Source organism: Diceros bicornis, chromosome 1 (genome assembly GCF_020826845.1).
Source record: "Diceros bicornis minor isolate mBicDic1 chromosome 1, mDicBic1.mat.cur, whole genome shotgun sequence".
Classification (NCBI taxonomy): Eukaryota; Metazoa; Chordata; class Mammalia; order Perissodactyla; family Rhinocerotidae; genus Diceros; species Diceros bicornis.
In genome coordinates, this window is record NC_080740.1 from 11,331,296 (window position 1) to 11,356,022 (window position 24,727).

Here is a 24,727-nt window from a genome sequence, read left to right on the forward strand (position 1 = left end):
ATACCATATTTTATTTATTCATTCATCAGCTGATGGACATGTAGGTTGTTTCCATCTTTGGCTATTGTGAATAATGCTTCTATGAACATTTGTATAGAAGTTTTTGTGTGGATATATGTTTTAATTTCTCTCAGATATATACCTAGGAGTGGAATTGCTGAGGCAAATGGGTAACTTTATGTTTAACCTTTTGAGGAACTGCCAGACCATTTTCCAAAGTGGCTGCACCATCTTACATTTCCACCAAGAGTGTGTGAATCTTCTGAATTCTGCATATTCTCACCAATGCTTGTTGTTACCTGACATTTTGATTCTAGCCATCTTAGTGGGTGTGAAGTAGTATCTCATTGCGGTTTTGAATTGTATTTTCCTGATAGCTAATGATATTCAGCATTTTTTCATGTGTTTATTGGTTATTTGTGTATCTTCTTTGGAGAAATGTCCATTCAGACACTTTGCTCATTTTTAAAAATTAGGTTGTCTTTTCATAATTGAGTTGTAAAAGTTCTGTACATACTCTAGATACAAGTTCCTTATCAGATATATAATTTGCAAAAATTTTCTCCTGTTTCGTGGCTTGTCTTTTGACTTTCCTGATGGTGTCCTTTGAAGCACAAAAGTTTTTAAATGTGACAATGTCCCATTTTTAAATTTTTCTTTTATTGCTCGTGTTTTTGGTGTCAGAGTTATAAAATCCAAATCCTCTTTTGCAGTGGCACGAGATATACATTGAGAAACACTTATCTGGTTGCAGATGGTCCTTCACTTGAACCAGTTCATTCTCTTGGAGCCTGCTCTTGTAGATTTTTTGAGAGCTATCCTCCGTAGGAAGGTTCGCGTGAGCCACGCCCCAGTAACAAGACATGTCTTCCATTTATTCGTTCATCTAGTGGCTATTAAAGTGTTACAGGCTCTGTGAAAATTAGAAAGAGGTGCCAGCTGTGGGAAGACAGAGTACCTCAGTACAAGTCTTGGTAGGTTTGTGTCAGAGATGGAAGAGAATTTGCCCCTTCCTCCTGTCCATTGTAGGCCTGCACTAGGTCAATGGCTTAACTAGCAGAGCTTGGGTGCTATTTCAACCCCTGCTCGTTCACTTGGCTGGATACTTTTGTAGAGTGCACAGATCGCACAACCGTACATGTGGCCCTGACCACTTCCTTGGGTGCTTTATTTTGTTACCTCATCAAATCCTCATGTTAACCCTGTTGTGCAGATATGGTTAACCCTGTTTTGCCAGTGAGGAAGCTCGGGCGGTTCAGCTGGCTTGCTCACTTCAGGAAACTTGTAAGTAGTAGAACTGAGATTTGTGCCCTGATCCTTTGACTTCAATTCTAATGATCTTTCCATTATGCTACTTGTATTCTGTTTGTCACTCAAGTTTTAAGACCTTAAATCTTATTAAATTCCTCCATCTGAAACCAGATCAGGAACTGCCTGATGTGTTGGGAACCTATTTACCTTGCCTGAGTCTGCATTCAGATTGCTACGACCTTCCCATTGCTCCCCTCTGGCAAACAACTGGCCTTTCGACTCAGGCCTTCCAGGGGCTCCGCAGTGTTTCTCTTCCCCAACTGCTGGACCGTAGCAAGATCTCGCCTACCTCCATGAAGTCTATGGAGGTGCTATGAATCAGAAGAAATCCTGAAATGTGGTAGGAGTTGCCTTATCGCTGGAATGCCTGGAAGCTTTTTATTCAAATGAGACATAAGGTCTAGGGTAGGATGCGCGTGCGCACGTACAGATACCTAAGGACACAGATAGAAAGCCAAGGGGCCATGGCAGAGGAGACAGGAGGAGAGGATTTTGTAACTCCTCTCTATGTAGGCAAATCTTTTTTCATCAGCAAGCTACATATTGTTGCATTTTTGGACAACCTGACAGTGTTTCTCCTCACCGATATCTCTTGCACTGCCCTCCACCTAGAGTACTATATTGCACTATTTTTTTGTGGAAAGTGCTGTCTGTTTTCTCTCTTCTCCTCAAGAGAGATGTGAAGGGGAGGCCCCAAGAGAATAATTCACAGAACCTGAAGATGTCTGTAAGATGTGGAGCTCAACGTATCTACTCAGGAAGTGGATTTGTTGATCATTCTTGTACTGACCCGAACAGAGGCAAAGGCATTTGAAGAGAAGTGAGTGAAAGGAGAGAGGGCATGGGTAGCCTGTGCTCCTACTATGTGGTCTGGCAAGGGTCAGGACTTGGGTTATTTTTGATGGGCTAAGTGATAGAGCAGAAAATAGCTGCACTAAAGCTGCCCTGCTGCTGTCCCAAGCGTGGCACCTTAATCCTAACCCTAACCCAGCAGCGGGGGATATGGGGCATATCAACTGAGATCGAGTTGAGGAGTGTACATCTCCTAGGCGGGGAATGGCACGGGGGGATGCCCCGTAAAGACTCCTGGAAAGTGCACACGTGTCCTCAGGGTGGTCAGCTTTGGGACGCATGCCGCACCAAGGGCATCAGCTGTCAGTCACTGTTATCCAGGGAAGCCTTAATGATCCCCAAGAGGATTATAACAGCAGCCAGTTAAGTAAGAGAGTTTTGTCCCTTTCCTTCGCCCTCACTTCTGCCTCTTCATAACAGAGACACTGAAGCCGAGAAAATAGCAAGAGCAGAGGTCGCAGAGCAGCCTGCCCAGCCCCGGCCCACACCGGCATCTGGAAGGAGCAGGAAGAGGGAAAAAGCAGACCTCCTCCCCTCCCCAGTTCACGTCCCTTGAGTCACAGGCATAGAAACTTTGGTGGAAGGAAAGTCTTAATTAGTGTATGAGGTCAGCATTTTAAATTATGTAAAAACAGGCATATATTAATGAAAAGTGTACAGAGAGTTATGGAATCTGCCTGAGATTCAAGAACCTTCTTCTCAATGGGAAGGGGACATCTGACATAGCAGTTTGGACAGGGATTGGAAAGAAAAATAACTTTCAAGTTTTTATTTTCTAGTCTCACTGAGTAGAATCTGCCAGATAACCTGGTTTCAAGCAACCTAATTCTTTGCTCGCCTTTGCTCGTTACTACTCCCTTTCCCGCTGTTTCCACACAGCATCAATCTGTCTGTTCCCAAGCTAACCCTGTCCTCGCCCAGGTTCTTCTGTTTGCCATCCGTCCCTTCTGTCTTCATTAGGCCTCTCTTGGTCGCCTTAGGAAATAATTCCCAATTATAATCCGGTTTCCGGCTTATTCCTCAGGCGTGAGCACTCTTGAAATCTGCCTCCCCACTTCTTCCACCTCCGAAGAGGCAATTATCTTTGCCACAGTAGATGTTCTTTCCTACTTTATTTACAGACTGATGTGCCAGTCTCTATTTATGAATAGTGTAAAATTGCTCTTTTAGACTCAGAAGACATTGTCTCAAAGACACAAAACCACGCGGAGTCTGCTGCTGGAGAACGCGCACTGACGAGGCAGGGCTGACAGTCTTACTGCTCAGGACCCTCGGGAAAACGCAAGCTCTGTGGCCACTTGGCTTGCGAACTTGGATCGTCAACTGCAAAGGGAAGAAGGACTCTCTTGGCCCCTGGAACAGGGGCTCCAGTGGAGTCAGGGCTGCTGGTGGCACACGGTGAGGACAGATGGCCCAAAGAGGGATGGGGCATCTTCCCTGCCTGCTACAATTGGTCTCAGCCTTCCTTGTTTCTTCAGAAGTCCTCATGTACTGGTCCCCTTCCTTCCTTGAACTCTCCCTGCCATTGCTTCTTCCCCTTCCTAAGCCTCTTCAGAACACACTGGCCACTTGGGGATTCATAACGGTGTGACTGATGGGGGATTAAAATAAAAAAAAAAAAAAACAAGAAAAGGGGAGAGTGGATAAAGAGAATAAAATGAATCCTACCCGCGCTCACTTCCCATCAGCTTTCCCTTTGATCATTTAATCTTACAGTGACAATCTTAGGATCCTTCAGGTGGGAATCAGCCCACAGACCTGTTTCGTTGGCCTATTGAATGTTTTAAGAGCTGGAAGCACCGGACCCACAGTGCCACATTACGAGTGGCTGGAACTAAGTAGAAGGAGCTCTCTTGCTTATCACACTGCTCACCATCCTCTATCGTTTGCTTCTCTGCCTACTTCACTCTTTTAGAGCATCCTCATGGCCTTGGTAAGGCATTTGAGTTTGCAGTGTTTCTTGAGGCAGACAGCATGTTTTATTCCTATTTTCATCTCTCTTCTCTGTGATAGTTCTCAGGACATAGAACATACTCAACAGAGGTATTCATTCCATATCTATGCAACAGATATATATTGAACACCGACTACGGGCCAGGCACTGTGCTAAAGAACTGTATGTATAGTATGAACGTGACATATGAAGACCCTGCTCTCATGGAGCTTCCCCCGGTGACTACGTGTCTGAAGTAAGAGGGTTTTGCGTTAGGTGAAATTACAGCCCCTCTAGATCTCACCTTCTATGAATTTAAGATTCTTTTATGAGTCCCAGGACAACAGTTTCAGGCCTCATCTGGCTAGTTCTTCCTGGGAGTTGAGATGTGTGAGGAAGTCAGACTAGATCTGTGGGAGGGAGAAGAGGCCCTGAAATTCACACGGGAGATTCTGCTAAGGAGGCAGCACCGGGTGTGGAAAAGGTAGCAGTAGGGATGATCCTGGAGTGGGGGGAAGGTGGCCTGAGAGGGAGGAGCCGCTGGATGGAGTCACACTCCTCTCTGATATCATAGGACTTACCACCTCATCTTGCCCCAACCAACAAGGAAACCGATTGTTGACAGTCCTGCAATCCTAGCCAGCCTTGCTGGTGATTAGAATATGGAGAATTAGAGCAGATGCGATTGGTACCCCTTCCATATCCCCTTACCTTTATCATTTCTGTGCATGCTGGCCCAACTTCTCATTGCAGCCCCTGCATCTTTTAGCCTAAGAGCTTTCTCTGGCCGCCAGAGCTCAGTCTGCCTGCACACATGCAGAAGTGGCAGGGGATTAACACCTCTTGGAAAAGCCCTCAACCAACGACAGGCGTCTAAACACTCTGGCTCCCTCTCTCTCAGATGGGATACCTCTGAGGTGCAGGTTCTCCACTGATTCCCAGCATTCCCCAGGGGAAGTAAGCTCCAGGTGACCATAGTGGCAACCTGCTCCTTCCCTCCCTATCTCATTCCCTGCCTCTCTATAGATGTTTCTTGGCCTTGCCTCCGAAATAAACTACTTGCATTTGAATCCTTGACTCAGGGCTTGCCTCTGCAGGAACCCAAACTAAGATAGACATCATGTTTCCTACTTCTGTGAAAAATATCATTGGAATTTTGATAGAGATTGCATTAAATCTATAGATGGCTTCAGGTAGTATGGCCATTTTAACAGTATTAACTTTTCCGATCCATGACCACAGAGTATCTTTCCATTTATTTGTGTCTTCTTCAATTTCCTTCCTCAATGTCTTATCATTTCCAGTACATAGATCTTTCACTTCCTTGCTTAAATTTATTCCTAAGTATTTTATTGTTTTTGATGCTATTGTAAATGGGATTGTTTTCTTTATTTCTTTTTCTGGTAGTTGTTACTGTATAGAAATGCAACTGATTTTTGTATATTGATTTTGCATCCTGAAACTACTGAATTCATTTATTAGATCTAAGTTTTTTGACGAAGTCTTTAGATTTTTTTATATACAAGATCATGTCATCAGCAAACAGAGACAATTTTACTTCTTCTTTTCTGATTTGTCTGCCTTTTATTTCTTTTTCTTTCCTAATTGGTCTGGCTAGGACTTCCAGTACTATGTTGAATAAGACAGGTGAGAGTGGGAGCCTTTGTCTTCTTCCTGATCTTAATGGGAAAACTTTCAGTCTTTCACCATTGAGTATGAGTAGCTGTGGGCTTGTCATATATGGCCTTTTTATTATGTTGAGAGTAGACTGGTGTTTGCCAGGGGCGGAAGGGTGGGGAAAATGGGGGATGTTGGTCAAAGAGTGTAAACTTTCGGTTATAAGATGGATAAGCTCCAGTGATCTAATGTCCAGCATGGTGACTATAGTTAACAATACCATATTGTGTACTTGAAAGTGGCTGTGAGAGTAGACGTTCTCACCATAACACAACAACAACGAAAAGGTGATTATTTGAGGTAAATATGTGTTAAGCTTATTGTGGTAAACATTTCACAATATACACATGTATCAAATCATAACATTTACAACATAAACTTACACAATGTTATATGTTAATTATATCTTGATAAAGCAGGGGGAAAAAAAGAGAGAGATATTGTGTGAGATGATATGGGAGGGAGGAGGCAGTCACAGGCAGCTACCACCAGAGAGAAAAAGCGATAACAAGTCCCCAAAAGAGTTGCAGAAATGGGGGACGGGGAGGACCATTACACATTCTCGACTGCATTTTTGAGGGGATCCTGTTAATTCAATACTATATTTAAAATCAAATTATTTCAGCTTCGTGATGACTAAGAAGAAGAAGAATTTTTAGCACATTGTTCTTTTCTCTTGTTTTCTAATGCCTGTATTTGGTACTCTTATCCAGCAGCCAGAGATCCTAGTGTCCTTGGAAGGATCAATTTCCCTGACCTTCTTTTCTGGTCAGGATGACATTTAATGCTTTCCCTCCACCACTCAACTTTGGTTTGATTTATCAACTCTGGAAGACATTCAGAAACTTAAAATGAACCCTGAAAACATGGCATCTAACCAACTGTTTTTATTATGGAAAAATAAGAACACAGTTTCTTCATGTGTAACAAGATTAATGCCCAGGATTCAATGTTGGTAGAATATGTGCATGGCAGAGATTTTCCATTAAAGGAGATAGACTTATTGAGCTGCCGTTCTCCCCTGATCCATTTGTAGTCAGCGGCATGTTTTTAAAAGATGGCTAACTAGACCAACGAGGGACACACACACACACAAAAATACCTTTTTCCCCCTCTAAGTTCGTTAGTCATGATATAGATTAAGTCATAACCTTGGCTACCCTAATAAATCAATTTTTTCTATAGAGATTATAAACTCCACTCCTTTAGGATAGGAAGCAATTCTTACCTTTTGAATAATGCCTGAATGCCTTAAGTCTAAAACAGTGCACATAGAAGGTGCTCAATAAATGTTGAACTGAACAAAGAAAATAGAAATGACATTGAGAGCAGTCTGTTTGTGATAAGTATTTGCTGAGTCTTATAGCTATTCTCCTCTTTGTTTTTCTTCATGAGTTATAGCAAATATTTGATCTCCTTTGAATTGCAGGGTTAAAATGTGATCATTCATTGTGCCGCAAGAGCCTAAAGTCCCTTGCATTCAACTAGTCCTGCATTCTATTTACTGATAGAATAAAAATGGGATGCCTGCTTGTTACTTCCACGTGCTGTCCTAATACCTGTGCTGGAATTCTCCAAACGTTCTTCTCACTATGTAGAACTTTCTTCGTTTCCTGTCTTGCTTCCCACCTTTGCTCACCAGAGACACTAATGATGCCACAGTGGCTTTTTGCGTCATCCATGGGGCTTTCTTTAAACTTCTTGTCTCTGATCCCACCTATTCCAACTAAATAAACGGAGTCTGGTACTCACTGAGAATAAACAGCAACTGCAAAAGTTTTGCCTCTTAAGAAAACCTCTGTGTTGTTCTCTGCCCTGCCTCATCGATTCTAAGATCTCTACCGCTTCCTTGTGTTCAGAAACCAGATTCTTCAGTTTGTCTTGGTTCAGTCAGACAACTCCTTTATTAAAAACATGACCTATATTTTTCAGGCCGTTGGAAGGGATAGAAGAGTTTGAGAAAGTGACTAAGGAGGGAAGTAAGGTTGATGCTATCTTTGATTCAATTTAATTGACTGCTTTATTTATGCCTTGATCTTTTTCTTTATAAAAGTGATGGCATTTTCGTTACTCTGCTCCAGGCAGCCTCCCAGGGGTGAGTACAGATGTGTTGAGCCATTTGGCTGCCGTGTGGACCGACTCAGAGAGCCTCTTTTCTCCCTAATGAAGTCATCCCCTCTCAGCAGCCCAGCCTTTCCCATCACTCCATGGTGGAACTTGGCTGTGGCTTACATAGTTCCGTCATGATGTAGATGGTCTTCCAGTTAAGTCCTGGAGAAATCTGCCCAAGCATGAACAGGACATTTACAGCAAAGAAAAAAAAACTCTTTTATTGAAAGAAACATTTTACTGTAACATTTTGATTTGGGGGTTGGGGAGCAAAGGCTCGGTATCTGATTTCTGGGAAAAATCAAATTTTTCATGGCTTTCTAAGGGTATTTGTCTGTGTGTAACTTCTCCGAGTAATGTATATGCTTCAGGCTAAAGTGTAATGAGATTGTCACCATCACTTTGCCTTCTGTAGGGTTTATTTTTTTAAAGAAGGCAATGAAGACCTTATATTACTTCTGCATTTCCTAGAAAACCAAAGAGATTTTAAAGTGTTGGATAAAATGTCTGTCCCTAATCTGTAGAATTAAATAAAAATTTTTTTCTTAATGAAGCAATCTTAGAGGGTTGGCTTCCTTTTTCTAGGGTCTTTGGAATTCATTATAGGTGCATTTTTAATCTGTCACATTCCTTCACCAGCCAGGAAGGATATTTGCTTCATTGTGCCTAGGATCAGCCTGATCAGGGACTTGAAATGTGAACTCTGGTTTCTGAATGTGGATGGGACCGGAATCTTGTCAACCATAGTGCAGCAACAGACACTACCACATCTAGGAACAGTTCACCTGATCAATAAAAAAAGAGAAACAGGAAATGTGATGCCAAAGGACCTCAGAAGGAGGCGCAGATGAAGATAGTGAAATTCCCCAGAGACCCACTTGCCATGTACACCTTTCTTCTCCAAGTCATTGGCTGGCTGCCTCTGACCTCAGCCAAGTTCCTCAAGACAAGATCGAGGCAACGAAGCAAGGCACGTAAAGCTTCTGGGTTCTGGTTTCTTGTAGACACCAACATTAGGAATGAAGATCTTGTTTTATCTACACCTGGGACCGTGGAGTTTACCTACAGAACGTCCCTAGTACAAGGATATGATTTAAAGGGGGATATACAGAATGATATTTTAATACTATTTGATTCAGACTTGAGTGTAATAGGCAAATATAGTTGTAGTTATAAAAGCTGCAAAAAACATAATTTCTCCTTCAAAAACTTCTGATAATTTTTCAGACATGGGAGAATCTGAAATAACTGCTCTCTCATTCTCTTTTTCTTGATGGAAAGAAAGGAAGGAAGAAATAAAGAAAGGAAGGAAGGAGGAAAAGAAGGAAGGAAGGAAAGAAGAAAGGAAAGGAAGAAGGAAGGAAGGAAGAAAAAAAAGAATGAAAGGGAAAGAGATACAGAAGTCCTCAAGGACAGTTACATAGAAATAACACAGCTGTAGACTCTACCCTGAATGTATCTGGTACATTCCTTCTCTATTATAGATAGCTAGAGGGGAAAGTCTGCCTTAGAGAAAGAAAGCAGATATTCAGTGGTGTCATTTTATTTTAATTATTTGACAGCCTAAAGAAGTGTTTAATTTTCTACATAATAATGTTACAAGCCAAAGTAAAGAACAGGCATGCAGTACAAAGCTTTTCAACATTGTCCGTGTTCTGACTAGTTAAGTCTGCCTGAGAAAGTGCCTTTGCCCTGGAGAACTACTCAGTCAAGAGTTGTGATATCTATGGACATTGTAAGGAACTATCAACGTTGGAGGGCTAGAGAAACACATTTGGCAAGATAAAGGAAGATATCTCAGGATGTAAAGAGTATCTGACCCATAATTTTTCATCACGTTCCATCATGTACAGATGGCATTATTTATAGTGAATGTCAACTATTAACATTTCCTTGAAAATGGATATTAATCTGCTATTAGGTGTTTGTTTCTGCTCTAGATCTCCTTTGTAGAAATGTTTTACTTAACTGTATTATGAAGGGTAATAGAGAGATAATAAGCTTTGTAGATTGGCAGATCTACCGCTTAGAAAGAGGCCTTGGGCAGGACACTTAAACTCTTTGGAACTTACGCAGGTTTACTAATATGTGAGAATGAGAATAATAATACATACCTTGAAGTGCTTCAGGGAAAGGTCTACCCTAATGCCTGGAGTATAAATTTCAATGAAGATTCTTTTATTTCATTTTTGTTCCTTTCTGAGTGAAGTCATCTTGATTATAAAGTTGCTCTGAGGAGCACCGAAAAGACCACTGGAGCAGGAGTCAAGAGTTGTGTTCTGGTTACAGCTCTGCTATTAATTGTGTAACTTTAGGAAGTCACTCTCTGGGCCTTAGTTTGCTATCTGTTACATGTGAAGCTTGAAGTCTGATTCTGTTCTATGATTCTGTTATTCTAAATATTTAATGGAACAGAATTTCAGTGCTAGGAATAGTAGTTTAAAAACCATACTAAGAAGGGGCCGGCCCCGTGGCTTAGCGGTAAAGCGCGCGTGCTCTGCTACTGGCGGCCTGGGTTTGGATCCCGGATGTGCACCAATGCATCGATGCATCGCTTGTCCAGCCATGCTGAGGCGGCATCCCACATACAGCAACTAGAAGGATGTGCAACTATGACATACAATTACCTACTGGGGCTTTGGGGAGTAAAAGGGGGAAAAAAAGGAGGAGGATTGGCAATAGATGTTAGCTCAGGGCTGGTCTTCCTCAGCAAAAAAAGAGGAGGATTGGCATGGATGTTAGCTCAGGGCTGATCTTCCTCACACACACAAAAAAAGATACTAAGAAAAAATAAATCATTGTGAAAACAAACAGATTTCCAAATCCTATAATTAATAGTTATGTCATTCACTGTAGTGAGCTGATAAATAAAAAAAGAAATGAAAGATGCACATTTTGAGAACTGAAATTCTCCTGATAAACCTTCTACCTGTTTATGACTTAAGATCTATGATCATGCAAAACGCATACAACTTGCAAAAGGTGCATGACAGGGGTCTAGGCTGCTACAAGTTTAAAGTATGAGCTTAAGCCAAACTACTCAAAGAAATTCAGCATGAAAATGGACTTTCTCCTTTAATCATCACTGTTGTGAGATACTGTGTTTGATATAGTTTTCTAAGTGGAGACTTCAGAGAGAATTATGAGGATATTTCCATATTTGCATAGAAAGAAAAGTTTGCTATCCATTCCAATATCCCCAGTGTTAAACTCATGTGCACATTGGACTTATTTTGTTCCCATTGTATAAACTCATACTTGACTTCAAAGACAAGGAAAATACAAAGTCCCTCTTTTCTAAGGGGCAGAAATCCTTTGTGTCAACTGGTTGACCCTTTGCTCTGTAGGGTCCTATTGGAAATCTTTTGTAACACAATGCAGGGGACTCTTCCGTGTGCTGATGTTGTTTACGTAGTTAGATGGGCCTGGCTGAAAAATCACATAAACTAGTGAAAGATTGTGGTCCCATTTCCTGACCACAAGGAAGGTGACTGATACATCCAAGGAGTCTCTGTCACTCAGGAAAATTATTAGCTATTCAACCACGAGGAACACTTTGAAAGACTGAGGGAAAGGAAGAAGGAAGAATGCAGAATCTACATTTGTGTAGGGTTGTGGCAGAGGAAGAGGATCTGTTAGAATCCGACAAGGGATTTACTTGGGGGAATTTCCTGTCCAGCCCTTTATTACCAAAGTCTTTGTAGATTGCGCAGTGACGTTGGGCTCCCCCTTGGGCAGTTCCTGGGGAAGGCAGTGGGGAATTCTTACACTTTCCCTCTAGGTCTCAGAAGGATCTCGTTTTCCCTGTGTCTCTTTCAGGTTGGCAGAAGCTTCGAGCCTGACACTTCCCTCAGATGGGACAGGCAGGCTCTGTGGCCGCATAAACACGCTGTAACCAAGTTCTTTGCTGATTTTACAGAGTTTCATTTGCTCCCAAGAAGAACTGACGGTACTCAATTGTCTGGTGCTGGCCTGCCCCACAAGAGCCTGGGGGCTCCCTTCCCCTAACCCAGAACCGGCAGCTCGGGGGGAGGGGAAGTGAGGGTGGGGAGGGGTGGGAGGGCAGTGGTTTCCTCGCGCACAGCGCGATGTTACTTAGTGAGTCGCTGAATGGGGAGCGCTGCTGTCCCCGAGCCGATTGGTACTTCTTGTCAGGAAGAAACGCTAAGAGGTGGGAGTGCTTGGGGAGGGAGGCAGGCGGTCCCTACCGCAGGCGCGGGGAGCTGCCTTTCCGCCCCTCTGCCTGCTTTCCAAGCCTGGGCTCTTAGGAGTGGCTGAAGCTGCGGAGCGCTTCAGGAGCCTGTGAATGAACCCTCCTCCTCTTCCTCCTCCTCCTCCTCGCTGAGTCTCCTCCTCGGTGCTGACGGTACAGTGATATAATGATGATGGGTGTCACAACCCGCATTTGAACTTGCAGGCGAGCTGCCCCGAGCCTTTCTGGGGAAGAACTCCAGGCGGGCGGGCGCAACAGCCGCGAACAGTAGGTGCTGTGGAGACGCGCTGGGACCGGGATCTGCGGCAGCCCCGCATCCTCCAGCACCGTCCCGCACCCTTTCCCAGGCCACGGCGCGTCCTATGTGACCCGCCCCGACAACGCCGAGCCCATTCGCGCAGCGCTGCGGTGAATTTTTCCCCCCAACTGCAATAAGCCGCCTTTCAAGGTAATCACGTTTCTTTTGTTCCCCCTTAAAAAAAAAAAAAAAACTTATAGAAAAAAAAGCGAGCTTAGGAAAAAAGCACATTGTAATTGGTAGAAGGCTTTAATCAAGGCAAAGAGAACTAGCTGTAAGGCAAAGTTAAGAAAATATAGGCACTTTAAAAATGCAGGTAACTTTCAGAAGGACGTTTGGAGAGAGGAATACAGAGGCACCGTGATGCTGAAAAAGATCCAGACAAAAGAAGCCCGGGGTGGGGTGGGGGTAGAAGGACTAACGGAATTGGGGGAAGGGAGGGAAGAAAATTGTAGAGAACCCCTAGAAAAGTCGTGGGGTCTTGAGCTGGAGAGGAGGGAGGGACCCCCGGCACCTTGATCTTTTTGTTAACCTGCTCGAGGCAAAAGTTTGAATGGGGACTCCCGAGACTTGCCCACATACAAGTCCCCGAAGCCGCGTGGGTGCAGGCCACCTGGTTCCCCTGGTGTGTGGTCAGTGCCTGGCGTTCCTGGAAAGCTGCTCCCGGGCAGCTCCTGACAGGGCGATCGGGCGCCCCAGGAGCCCGGGAGCTGCGCGGACCTGCACCCCTCAGCCCGCAGGCAGCCTGGGAGGAGGTCCGGCCAGGGAGGTGCAGGGTCCGCGGCCGCGCCTCTTTGGCGACTTAGGGGCTGTCAAGGCTCTCTGGTGCCTCCGGGTTCTTTTGTCCTGCGCGCCGTGCGCGGGGGCCGGCCGGGAGGGAGCAGGGGATGGGGGTGGGGTTGTTGGAGCGCCGCGGAGGGCTGGGAGGCGCCTGGGCGGGAAAAGCTTGCCCTGAACCGCAGGGATGTGCAAGAATTTTATCTCACCCTGAAGAGCGAAGTGGAGGTTTTCGCTCGTGTCTCAACGAGCAAACCAGCGCTCAGAGCGCTCTCCAGACAAAGGTGGCGCGGGGACCCGAATCTGGGGCCTCTAGGACCAGCCCTCTCACTCTGACTACAGCAGTGCTCCTTTTCCTTCCATCTCCCCAACCCCTCCCAGCTCTGGGCTCTAGTTGAGCAACTTTACAGGCGGGTCGGGCGGCCGCGGAGAGCGTGTGCCGGGAGCCCCGGGGCACGCCCTCGGCTGGAGCGTCCCACCGCCCTGCGGAGGCGTGGGCGCCGCCGGGCGACATCCCTGGTGCGTGCTGACTGGGGGGCATCAGGGTTCTCCCGGCTCGCTGTCTGTGTCACTGGGCGTGGAGCGATCACTGTGTTAGGCAGCGGAGAGCGAGGTAGAAAAATGTCATCGCTTAAACTCTTTGCCCTCGGAGCCAGCTGTGCCTCAGCAAGTCCAGCACGTCCCCGGGAGATGCTGCGGGAGGGAGGAGAAATCTACGCGGCTCCCGGAGTGTTGTCCCGCCGTGCGCACACCCACAGGCGGAAAGACAGTCTCGCTATCTGTGTCCCGTTTCTCATCTTTGTCTCTCCCTCTCTGTCTCCATCTTCTATGCCTCCCTTCCTCTCTCCCAGCCTCTGCTGCGCCTCTCTCGCTCCTACGTCCCCTCCCCCAAGGCTGACAAATGAATGGCTAGTGTGAAATCCCTGCCTCCCCTGTCCGCCGAGGCAGGCAAGGAGGGAGGAGAGAAGGAGGCGGTGCGCTCCTTGGGATCTGCCCCCAGTTGTCTTGTTTCGGGCTTGCAGAACCCAGATGTCTAGGAACCGGGAGTTTTGTGGCGGCTGTGGGCGCCCCCTGATGGAGAAATCCAGCACAACTGGAGAAAAATGAGCCCCTCCAAAACCAAGCGAGCCGCTTTCACAACCATATATTCAAGGATGGAGGATCCTAGCTTCTCCTTTAGTCTTTGGTTTTTCTACTTAAGAATCTGCAGCCTGCAATCTAGGGGTTTGGAGGACCCGGAAAGAAAGAGACCTTGTCTTAGCGAAGTGGAGGAGCGCCTTCTCCCGCGTCAGCTGGGATGTGCGCGGCTCTCTGGGCCGAGTCTGCAGCTTGGTGGACGAACACGCATGGCCGGGGCGGATCCAGGTTTTCGGGGGCTTGATGCTTCATCTTGGGCGTCACTTTAAGAAAGATAATACAGAATGCCTTACTTTTGGAAATTTTACTGAGGCCATGGCCACTTGAACCCAATGCTAGGTCCCCACCCCAGGACATTACAAAAGAAGGTCCCCTAATCCAAAGTTTACACTTCCTCAACTTCACGACACACGTCGAACGTGGAAATCTGGGAGAAGGCAGGCACCGGCAGGAAAAAAAGAGAAAGGAAGGGAAAGGAAGGAAGGCGACCGTAGAGAGAAGGGGAGGAAGGAAGGAACAGAGAGGGGGCAGATGCATGCAAACAGCCGGGAGCGCACCGGCAGGCCTCGTTTCAGGTTTTGGACTGAATTTCGCCTCTCGTGTTAAGGTATTTTTTAATCCCACGAGCGATTACAAACGCGACTGAAGCGGCGTGCGAGGATGGAAAGGTGGGAGAGGAACTAGCCCCTCTGAGCGGCCGGGGCTGGGGCCCGCCCCCTCTCGCTCAGTCCGCGTGGAGGGAGGAACCGCGCGGGGCGCTTCCCGCAGTGCGGGATTCAGCAGCCGCCGCCACGTGGGCGGGGGCTTCGGCTCCCGGCCCGAGACGGGTGTGACTTCTTGGGCTCGGAGACAGCTGCACCGCCGAACCCGCACTCCGCTCGGCGCGGGACCTGGCGGGGCGCCTCGGGGTCCCCGCCCCAGGCGGGGCGGGGCCGTGCTCCTGCCGCGGGGCGGGGCCCGGCTCGGCGCGGAGAGCCCAGCGGCCGCGCCCCCGAGCCTCGGAGACCCGCTGCAGCTGCAGCCCACCCCGTTTCTATGCAGACGGCGCTAAACACTTTTATTAAAAGTCTATTTGAATTTTTTTTCTTGCTTCTTGGAAGTGGTAGGAGGAGTTTTTGCCTTGCGACCGGGAAGAAGTAAAGATTTATTCCAAGCAAACTTTTTTGGCAGAAAAATGAGACGACTTTATCCTGTGCTGCATATATTGACTTTTTAAATACGTCCAAGTAGGTTTAAAGACCATTTTTAGTCACTTACAGGCTAAGCACGTTCCAGACTGTCATAAAAGAGTTGGTCTAGAATGCCGAACGATTGCCGTTTGACAGGACTGATGGAATTCCGGAGGGCAAACATTAAGGGGCTGCGGCTGTAACTCGGGTCCCTGCGCCTCAGGAGCCGGAGCGCGGCCCGGCCCACAGTGGGAGCTCAGCACATATTTATGAAATGACTGAGCGAGGACCCGGGAACGTGGCGCAGACTAGACGCTGCCGCTTAGAGCTGCATTTTAAACTCTCCGTACTTCTTTGCTTTATCTTGGAAGAACAGGGTTTTAATGACCTCTTCGATCTCAAATTTGATATATCTAATTGATCCATTTTCCCTGTATTTTTGACTCCTTCTAAAAGCTGTGACAAATTATTTTAAGTACTGCTTGGCATTTGTGCCAAACCTATCGTGAAAATATTCAGACAAAGTCGTAAAATAGGATGTTGTGAGTTTAAAATAAAAATAGGAAGGCACCAATGGAAGCAACAGCTAGTTTTCTGAGATAAAATCTGTTCCCAGTTTGGGGAATGTGTAACTTGGAATATAAGAGCATATCAAGCAGAAGGTCTCAGAGACTGACTTCTAGTTCTGAGCTCTAAGCAAGGAACGGAATATTTAACAATTGTATATGCCTGTCCCAACTAATACTGCAAAGGGTTCCAATGGATTCCAAAGAGATTGAGCAATTACTTCCTCCAGCAGGAAGTCCACAGTACTTAATCTTGTGGGTGGTGGGAAGAGGGATGAGATTCAAGACAATCGCTGAGGATTTATGAGGGAATTCCAAGTTTTCCTTTGCTATTCTTAGTAGATAAAAAAAGAAATTAAAAGCTATTCCTAAATTGTATTTCCTGCTTTTAAAAATGAAGTTTGAAAAGAATTCCCCTAGATTTATATATGTTTACAGACGTAGATTTCTTCTTCTGTTTCTCTGTGCTTGCAAAGTGGAAGGGAATACCTCTGGTATTCTAAGATACCTGTATCAGCACCCTTGCCAATTCTGTTTGGAAAAGACCCCAAAAGCTAATTTAAGGCTGAATATGATTAATGTTAAAGATATAGTCATTGCCCTCTCTGTCCTCATATTATATGTAAGTACTTTGTGGTTAATGATTGGTCACTAATTGAGGATCAGAGCCTTTGAGACCACAAAGATCAACCAACAGTGTCTCCCAACAGTCATATAACTAAGCTCTCCTTTCCTAGTGGGGTTTAAACATTTTTGTTGACTTAATTCATGGACAAACCATCACTAGACACTGTATTTAAAATAGGCTATTGCCCTGTGACTGAGCAGAACTTCTCAAGACACATGGTTCTTTTGAGGAAAAGAATGAATGACTGTAGTAGGCTATTATTTCACCACCCACCTAGAGAAACCAGTTAGGACTCACAAACGCTCATTGTTGGGGGTTCTTCGCTCTCCTCTGAGAAAACATGCTGATTGTTGCATAGGTCTGTACTTTACCAGAAAACACAAGGCCTGTACTCTCTCTGATTTGGAATCAGAACAAGGGAAAGTAGAGATAAATGTCTTGGCCAAGCTCCACTTGGATTAGTGAATTTGTGCCAGTTTTCTCTGGTAGCCTAGACTTGGTAAATTACATATACATACATTTATATATTTATATTATATATATATATTCTCCAGGGTTTTTGACTCTGCTAAGTTCTTATCACTGAACGTGCCAGAGGTGGTTGTATTTCAGTAGTCAGTGCAAAGTATCTTTGTTTAATGTGTTTGTCAGTTATGTTTCCTGAAACTCCTTTGGGTAGATCTGTCATCTATGAAAAGGGTATAAATGCAGATCTACATTTAAATTTACCTTATTTCTGTATCTATATACATCCTACCTCATTCCTCTAAGAATTTTAAGAGGCGTTTATGTCTATAAAAATGAGATTACATAGCTTATAATAAACACATCTATAATATGTAAATTATAACTTTTTATTATTAAATTACTGAGCTGTTGGTACCTGTGATGTAATGGAAGGAGCACTAGACTTAGAATCAGAAAGCTTGAGTTGCACTTACCAGCTGAGAAAACCAGGATAAGACACAACTTCTAGACTTTCAGTGTCAAAACCTATTAAATAGATATAGAGTTATAAACATCAAAAGGGTGAATAACCGTGGAAAGGCTTTGGCAAATGAAAAACTCTAAAAATTAGTGGTGTTAATACATTATGTCTGTGGGACTCATACTGATCTAATTCTATAATCTTAATAATAACAGCATTACCTAAATCATGTATTTCCTACTAAATCTATAAAATGAATTGGATAGAGGCATATTGTTTTAAGAATTGTCTAGTTTCATTGAACAAAAGACAGAGTCCAGAAATAGACTGAAATGGACATGGAAATTCAGTGGGAAAACATTATTTAAAAAATGGTTTGGGTGCAACTGATGGGTCCACTCAAAGTAAGAGTCAATCTCTACCTCATTTCTTATCCTAAAATAAAGTTAAGATGGATCAAATATGAAACGTAGGGAATGACATTTAAAAAAACAACTAGAGGAACTCATAGGATTTTTAAAATAATAAGGTAGGAGTAGAGAAACTTGTTCTAAGCAAAAGATAAAAATGAGAAGCCATCCTAGAAAAGATTGATAAGTCTGACTAAATAACAATTAAATTATTTACACAAAAACAAAGAGCACATTTGGAAAATATCTGCAACATATGAGTGACAAATAGCTATTAACTTTTTTGATATACCAAGAACTTTTACAAGTAAATAAAAGACTACAATCTATCAAAAAAATGGCAAATGTTATGTACAGGCAGTTGGCAGAAAGAGAAATGAAAATGTTTTTTAATCATATAGGAAGTTGCTCAGCCTCATTTATAATTAAAGAAATAGTAATTAAAACAACAATGATATGCTCTACTAGTTTTTTCATCAATCAGAACAGTGAAGATGGAAAAGTTGGATGAAAGTTTGTGTTGACCGAGTTGTGGGGAAGCTGGATCTCTCATGTACTACTGTGGGAATGTAAATAGGTTGATCTTCTCTGGAAAATAATTTGGTAATAACTATCAAAATTTTTGGAAATGCATATACCCTTTGACCCAGCAATTCCTCTTCTAGATATTGTCATATAGATAGTGGTACAAATGTCACCCAAGACAAATGGACAGGGATGCCCTTTGCAGCATTGTTTCTAATAGCAAAAATTTAGAACTACCTTAAAGGCTCATCACAGGAAGTGGCAAAATGAAAGATGCTACGTTCATCTAATGGAAAACTATGCAGTTGTTAAAAATAACACAGAAAAACTGTATTTGCTGATTTGGAACATTCTCCAAGATAAATTGTATTTTAAGTGAAGAAAGTAATGTACCCAATAGTGTATATAATATGCATCTAATTATGTAAAAAATGGGCATATTCATTCATTCAACAAATGTTTACTGAGTGTCCTGGGCATTGTGGATACAGCAGTGAACAAAACACCAAAGACTGCTCTCTCGGAGCTTATAGTATCGTGGGTGGAGAAAGGCAATTTCCAAATACGTAAATAAAGTTTAGTGATATGTGCTATGATGAAAATAGCACATGGGAAAGGAAATTGAGAGTGCAGTATGTTTTAGATAGAGTGATGAGGAAGCAGTTCATCAGGCAGAGAACTAAGGGGCAATGACATGAAACAGCTTAGCCAAGTCCAGGTTCAGGAATCCAGTCACAGGTTAGTGATAAATTCATGTGGCTGCATTACTCCTGTGAGGTAAATTCATGAGATTTCATGTTTACATCACGAGATTTGTCTCTGCATTACAGCGATTCCTCCTGTGAGAAAGCACCCAGGAGCAATATGATAGGCACTGCTCACTATGTTTACTTTGTGGCTAAGGTGTCCCAGACAGTTGGTTTCTAGGGTAACTAATTTGAAGACTGGAAGACACAACCACAATGTCTGCATCGTTAAGTCACCCTTTGCTCAGAGGGGCTTCCCCAAGATCAAGGAAGAATATTAAATATCAATTTACTAGAACCTTGCTTTCCTCTTTGTTTGAGACAGCCCACCCCTGCCGTGACACTTACCCTCTCTGCAGACATTTCTCATAGATAGTTCTGTTGACCTTGTCTCTTGTGTCTCTCAGTCAGCTGTGCCTTGATCGTTCAATGACTTTCTCCTCTTCTCATTGAGTTCACTGCAGTAGAAGGCTAATTATAGGCACTGGCTGTCATATCTCCCAGGTCTTTCTATGCAGACAGACTTGTTATCACTAACAGATTATGCTTACAAGACAGACATGGAAGAACGGAAGAATGGGAAAGGGGGTCGGAGTGGTGCTAAAAACAAAGACAGAGGCTTTAGAAAGTTTTTCATTTACTAAGATCAAATGCAGAAGGCAAATAGTGTGCCTTAACAACCATGAACGTGGACATAGCCTTAAGAAAATTAGGGAAATGGAATGAATGCCAGTGGACTCCAAGGAAGAGGCCATGGAAATGTAGTTCTGAAGCAACTAAGGTTGGTAAAAGCACTCTGAGATATTTACTAAAGAGATTAATGACCATCCTTTAAATCAAGGGCTGCAAACTCAGGTGCCTACAGGAAACAGTGGAAATGCATGAGAAGCCGCCTGGGGCCTGTGATAACCCTGAACGCACAGAGCCAGCGTGCTGCTTGCTGAGTGCTGATGATTGGCAGTTAGACTATGGATCTAGGGTTGCTGGGTCTGATTTTTCGAAAGAAGTCAGAGATCCGAGGCTTAGTGTGAAAACTCCAATTTTTAAATGTTGGCAACTTATTCAAACATATTTATGCAAATATAACTTATATTTGCATGACTGATCTCTCTCTTGTATTTTTAATGCACTGGCTTCCTTTCCTGGCCTTGTCTGAGGGACAATCTAAAAGCAAGTGAAGAGTATACTTGTTATATAGATAAAAGACCATTTTCCCTCTCCCCCAGGAAAAAAGGACGCTTTTATAAGGATGAACTATGGCACAAAGAGTCAGACTTTGAGTTTCTGTCTTGGATAGGACATTGGGATACAGAAGACTAGTTCCTGGGTCAGGATCACACCTGCTCTGGTTTTGTTATGAGATCCGACACTCTAGATACTGACAAACTTCAGATATTATTGTGTCGTGGTAAATATTCAACTGGACTGATTTAAATGTATTTCAGGTGTTATTAGCCTGCTTGCCTATATTCTTAAGAGATTGTTTGCACTTCTCTTCAAAGTGTGTTTCTGAATGGAGATGGAGGCATTGGTCATGCATTTGGTCTGCAGACCTTCCTCAAGGGTCTACTCTGAACCTGGCTCTGTGGCAGTACTGTGGGAATTAGTAGGTTAAATATGACACTAGCTCTGCCTTCCAGAAGCCCACTGTTCTACAGAGGAGATAAAACATGTTTACAAGGAATGATTCAAAGCACACAGCAATAAGTTATAGGGCAATTAATTGTAAGTTATTGTACACTGCTTCTTTGGTAACCTAGGTTATAATTTTCAAATCTAAGAGCTTCGAATACTTTTCTTTTTACTATTAGTGATATGAAACTAGGAAGAGAACACCTGTAGGAAGCCTGAACTAGTAACACTAACAATAAATATTGAGAGCGCACTCTGACGGTCTAGAGGTTAAAGTTCGGCGCGCTCTGCTTCAGCGGCCCAGGTTCGGTTCCCAGGCACAGAACTACACCACTGATCTGACAGTAGACATGCTGTGGCAGCAGCTCACATAGAAGAACTAGAAGGACTTACAACTAGAATATACAACTATGTACTGGGGCTTTGGGAGGGAAAAAAAAAGAGAGAAGATTACAACAGATGTTAGCTCAGGGTGAATCTTTCCCTGCAAAAATAAACACATACATACATAAATAGAGTACTCAATACACTGTGTATCAGTGACCTATATTTCATATGCATTATTTTATCGATTCTCATAATCACTCCAGTAACTAAATACTACTTTTCACAATTAAATAGCCACTGAAAATGAAACAGTTAGTAACCTACCCAGAATCATAGAGTATAAGCAGAGGATTCAGAACTCGATTGAGGGCTATTTGACAATGGAGCCCAGACTGTTAACATTATCCTTATAAAAGTTTCCTGAAAAATAGAAAGAAGAAAAAAATTGAGAACAATTTTTCTTTAAGAATGATAGGAAGTTATTGTTTATAAGTACATTTATAGAAAGATTTCTTACTTGGATTCGTTTAATACTCATGGACTGCCTCTTGTTTAATAGTGTTCTATGATACAACCTAAAATTTCATTGTGTTTGGAAACTTTAAACTACATGTGAAATTGATATCTTTATTTTTTCCCTGAAATATTGTAATGATATTGAGATATGGGTGTATACTTCCTGCTTGCTGTGGTATCTCAGAAGAAATCCAGAAATGTAGAAACCTAATTTCCCAGTTAGTGTTTAACAATGTCTATTAGCATATCCCAGTAATTATATGATAAATAATTAACTCAATTCTCAAGGTTAATTTAGGATTACCAATAGTATGCTTTTCATTGTGAGTTGTCAAATGGCCTATCTCTGGAAAATAGATATAAAATGTATTAGGTTAAAAAATATGCTTTACTGGGGCCGGCCCGGTTGCGCAAGCAGTTAAGTGCGCGCGCTCCACTGTGGTGGCCCGGGGTTCGCCCGTTCGGATCCCGGGCACGCACTGACGCACTGCTTGGCAAGCCACGCTGTGGCGTCGTCCCGTATAAAGTGGAGGAAGATGGGCATGGATGTTAGCCCAGGGCCAGTCTTCCTCAGCAAAAAAGAAAGAGGAGGATTTGCAGATGTTAGCTCAGGGCCGATCCTCCTCACAAAACAAACAAACAAACAAACAAACAAAAATATGCTTTAGGAAACATCTAGAATTTTATATGTTTTGTTTTGGTGAGGTTCTGACACTTATTTCAAGATATATAAAATAAAGCAATCAAATGGAGAAGAATATCAAGGAAAAAGGAATAGCTGTCATAGATTATGCAATTGATCTTGAGCCCAAATGGACTTGGATTCTTACATTTTCTTCTTTTCAATCCAGGTTTCCTAAATAATACAAAATTTAGATATTTTCTAAGGAAGATGTTAGGAAGTTAATTCAGGCACCAACTGAAATATGTGTCAGTTATGATGCTTTCAGCTACAAGTAAAAAAAAGCCCTGATTTTATTGGGTTTAAATAATAAAGGAATTTATTATCTCATATAAAAAGAAGTTCAAAGATATGGGCCACTCTAGGCCTAACACTTGACGGCTTAAGCCATGTCTCTCCTGATTTTTTCTCAGCTTCGTCCCCAGAGGCTATCTTATGGATGCAAGATGGCTATAACCATTTGAGAAGAAATATCCTATCGTAACAGTGTCCAGTGAAGAAAACAAACAGTGCTTCCTTTTTTCTCTCCTTAAGATGAATATGCTTTTCCCAGGAGCACCCCCTCCACCCCTCAACAGAGATCCCCTCACATCTCATTGGCTAAAATTGTAAATATACTCATTCCAAAAGCAATCATTGCCAAAAGGAATGGGACCAGTGTTACTGACTAGGATAATCAGATCATCCCTCGGGCTGGAGTTTGACCCAGCTCCTCTAAATGTATGGCTGTGTGAAGGAGGGTAGATGCTAGAATGGAATCCGAGTTCTGTTAGAAAGGAGAAAGAGGAATGGCTCCTGGGTAGCCTACCAACAACGGCTGTTATAGAATAGTTCTACTAAAGGTAGTTGAGAAAGGAACAACGGTGGAGATCAAATAGTCTGCAGTTGTTCTGAAACTGGCTCTTTGTTTTCTAGATGGTCCCCAACACCAGTAACTTATCCTCCTCATAATTACAGCTTCATAGAAATTTGAGCTGGAAGGAACAATTCTGAGACCCAGATTGTTAAATATCTTCACCAAAATCACACAATAAATTAATGGCAAAGCCAGGGCAGGGTTTCTTGACTCTCAGAATAGGGTGTTGTTGGAAATGCTTTAAAACTCATGGCAAGAACTGGTCTTTTTATGTAATTAACAGCTCCTTATAATACGTTTATTTTGTTTGTTCAGCCTCCTAGAAACTAAATGAAGTCTGTGCTTTAAAAAGCCTACTGAAGTCCTTATTCTCTGGTTGATACCATGTGCATGAACCACCAATAAGTTCCTTCTCACCTCACGTTTGACACAAATCCCTTTCTTTCAACGTCTTTTCCTATTGCTTCCCCATCTTCTCTTTCTCCATCCCTGACCAGTTTCCTGTTTCTAAATAGACTTTGTGGTCACCCCTCCCTCTCTGTGCCAGCTCCTAGCCACTAGTCACTTAGGCTGTGGTCTTTATTGTTCTTCCTACAGCCTACCCAGTTGTGGTTGTCTCACACATCCATATTGTTATATGTCCCCAAACTGCGTTCTGGGATTATTTTGGTAACTACCACATTGGGTCAGAGTCGAGCAAATAATTAAAGTGTTGGGACAACTTCTCGTCTTGCAGGTTCCCTCCTACTTTTACAATCTAAGAGGAGCTACTTCTTGTATTCTTATTACATACAAAGCACAAATAGTGTGTGATTTATGCCCACCACAAACCTGAACGCTGATGATTTACTTTGTATTTTTCCTCATTTCTAGGACAAGATGTTGATAAATATAAAGAGCATCTTATGGATGTGCTGTACCTTAATAGCAACCCATGCACTACATAAAGGTGAGTGTGGTAACGATTTCTTTGGGACTAAGTGAAATGAAAATTTAAGTACTGGGGCATGGAATGGCAATATGGAATCACTGGAATAAAAGATTAATTTTTTATCTATTCAATGCTGAAACTTTTGCTAAAATATTAGTAGGCTGAAAATAATGGTTTAAGTAAATCAATTAAAACAAAGTAATGAACAAGATGCTGAAGAAGCAAGTGGGCTTTCTGTAACTTCCCAGATTACATTCAGACTGTGCAAAAAGGCTCATCTGTGGCATTGGGCATATTTTTAAATTCCGTCTTCTCCAGTACTACTCAAAGACTTTCCCGTAAGAAAAGAAAGACTGTCAAACCCTCAAGAGCCTAGAGTTTGAGAAGAGTCAAGAAGAGAAAGAGAAGGCTGATAGCTAAGATTTGCCCCCATCTCCTTTTCTTTTCTTTCACTCTTTCTCTTTCTTTTAAAGTAACTGGGTACGTGCACATGCAGTTTTTTTT

At 43.1% G+C, this 24,727-nt stretch overlaps 1 protein-coding gene and 1 long non-coding RNA gene across 3 annotated transcripts in view; one reads left to right on the forward strand and one right to left on the reverse strand.

Annotated features, from left to right (window-relative positions):
- The first annotated feature begins 12,049 nt into the window (after positions 1-12,049).
- VCAN (versican) overlaps positions 12,050-24,727 on the forward strand; it is a 105,531-nt gene continuing 92,853 nt past the window's right edge. The window contains exons 1-2 of one of the 2 annotated variants that reach the window (XM_058525967.1): positions 12,050-12,543; positions 24,166-24,241. In XM_058525967.1, coding sequence (XP_058381950.1) covers positions 24,172-24,241 — 70 coding nt within the window. In that variant the 5' untranslated portion in view covers positions 12,050-12,543; positions 24,166-24,171. The remainder of the gene's footprint in view (positions 12,544-24,165; positions 24,242-24,727) is intronic. The other variant, XM_058526022.1, reaches the window with a different exon arrangement.
- LOC131394683 (uncharacterized) lies at positions 12,624-15,131 on the reverse strand. Its single transcript, XR_009216217.1, has 2 exons — positions 14,865-15,131; positions 12,624-14,570 (listed from the first exon to the last, which is right to left on the reverse strand). It is a non-coding gene; the product is annotated as an uncharacterized LOC131394683 (long non-coding RNA).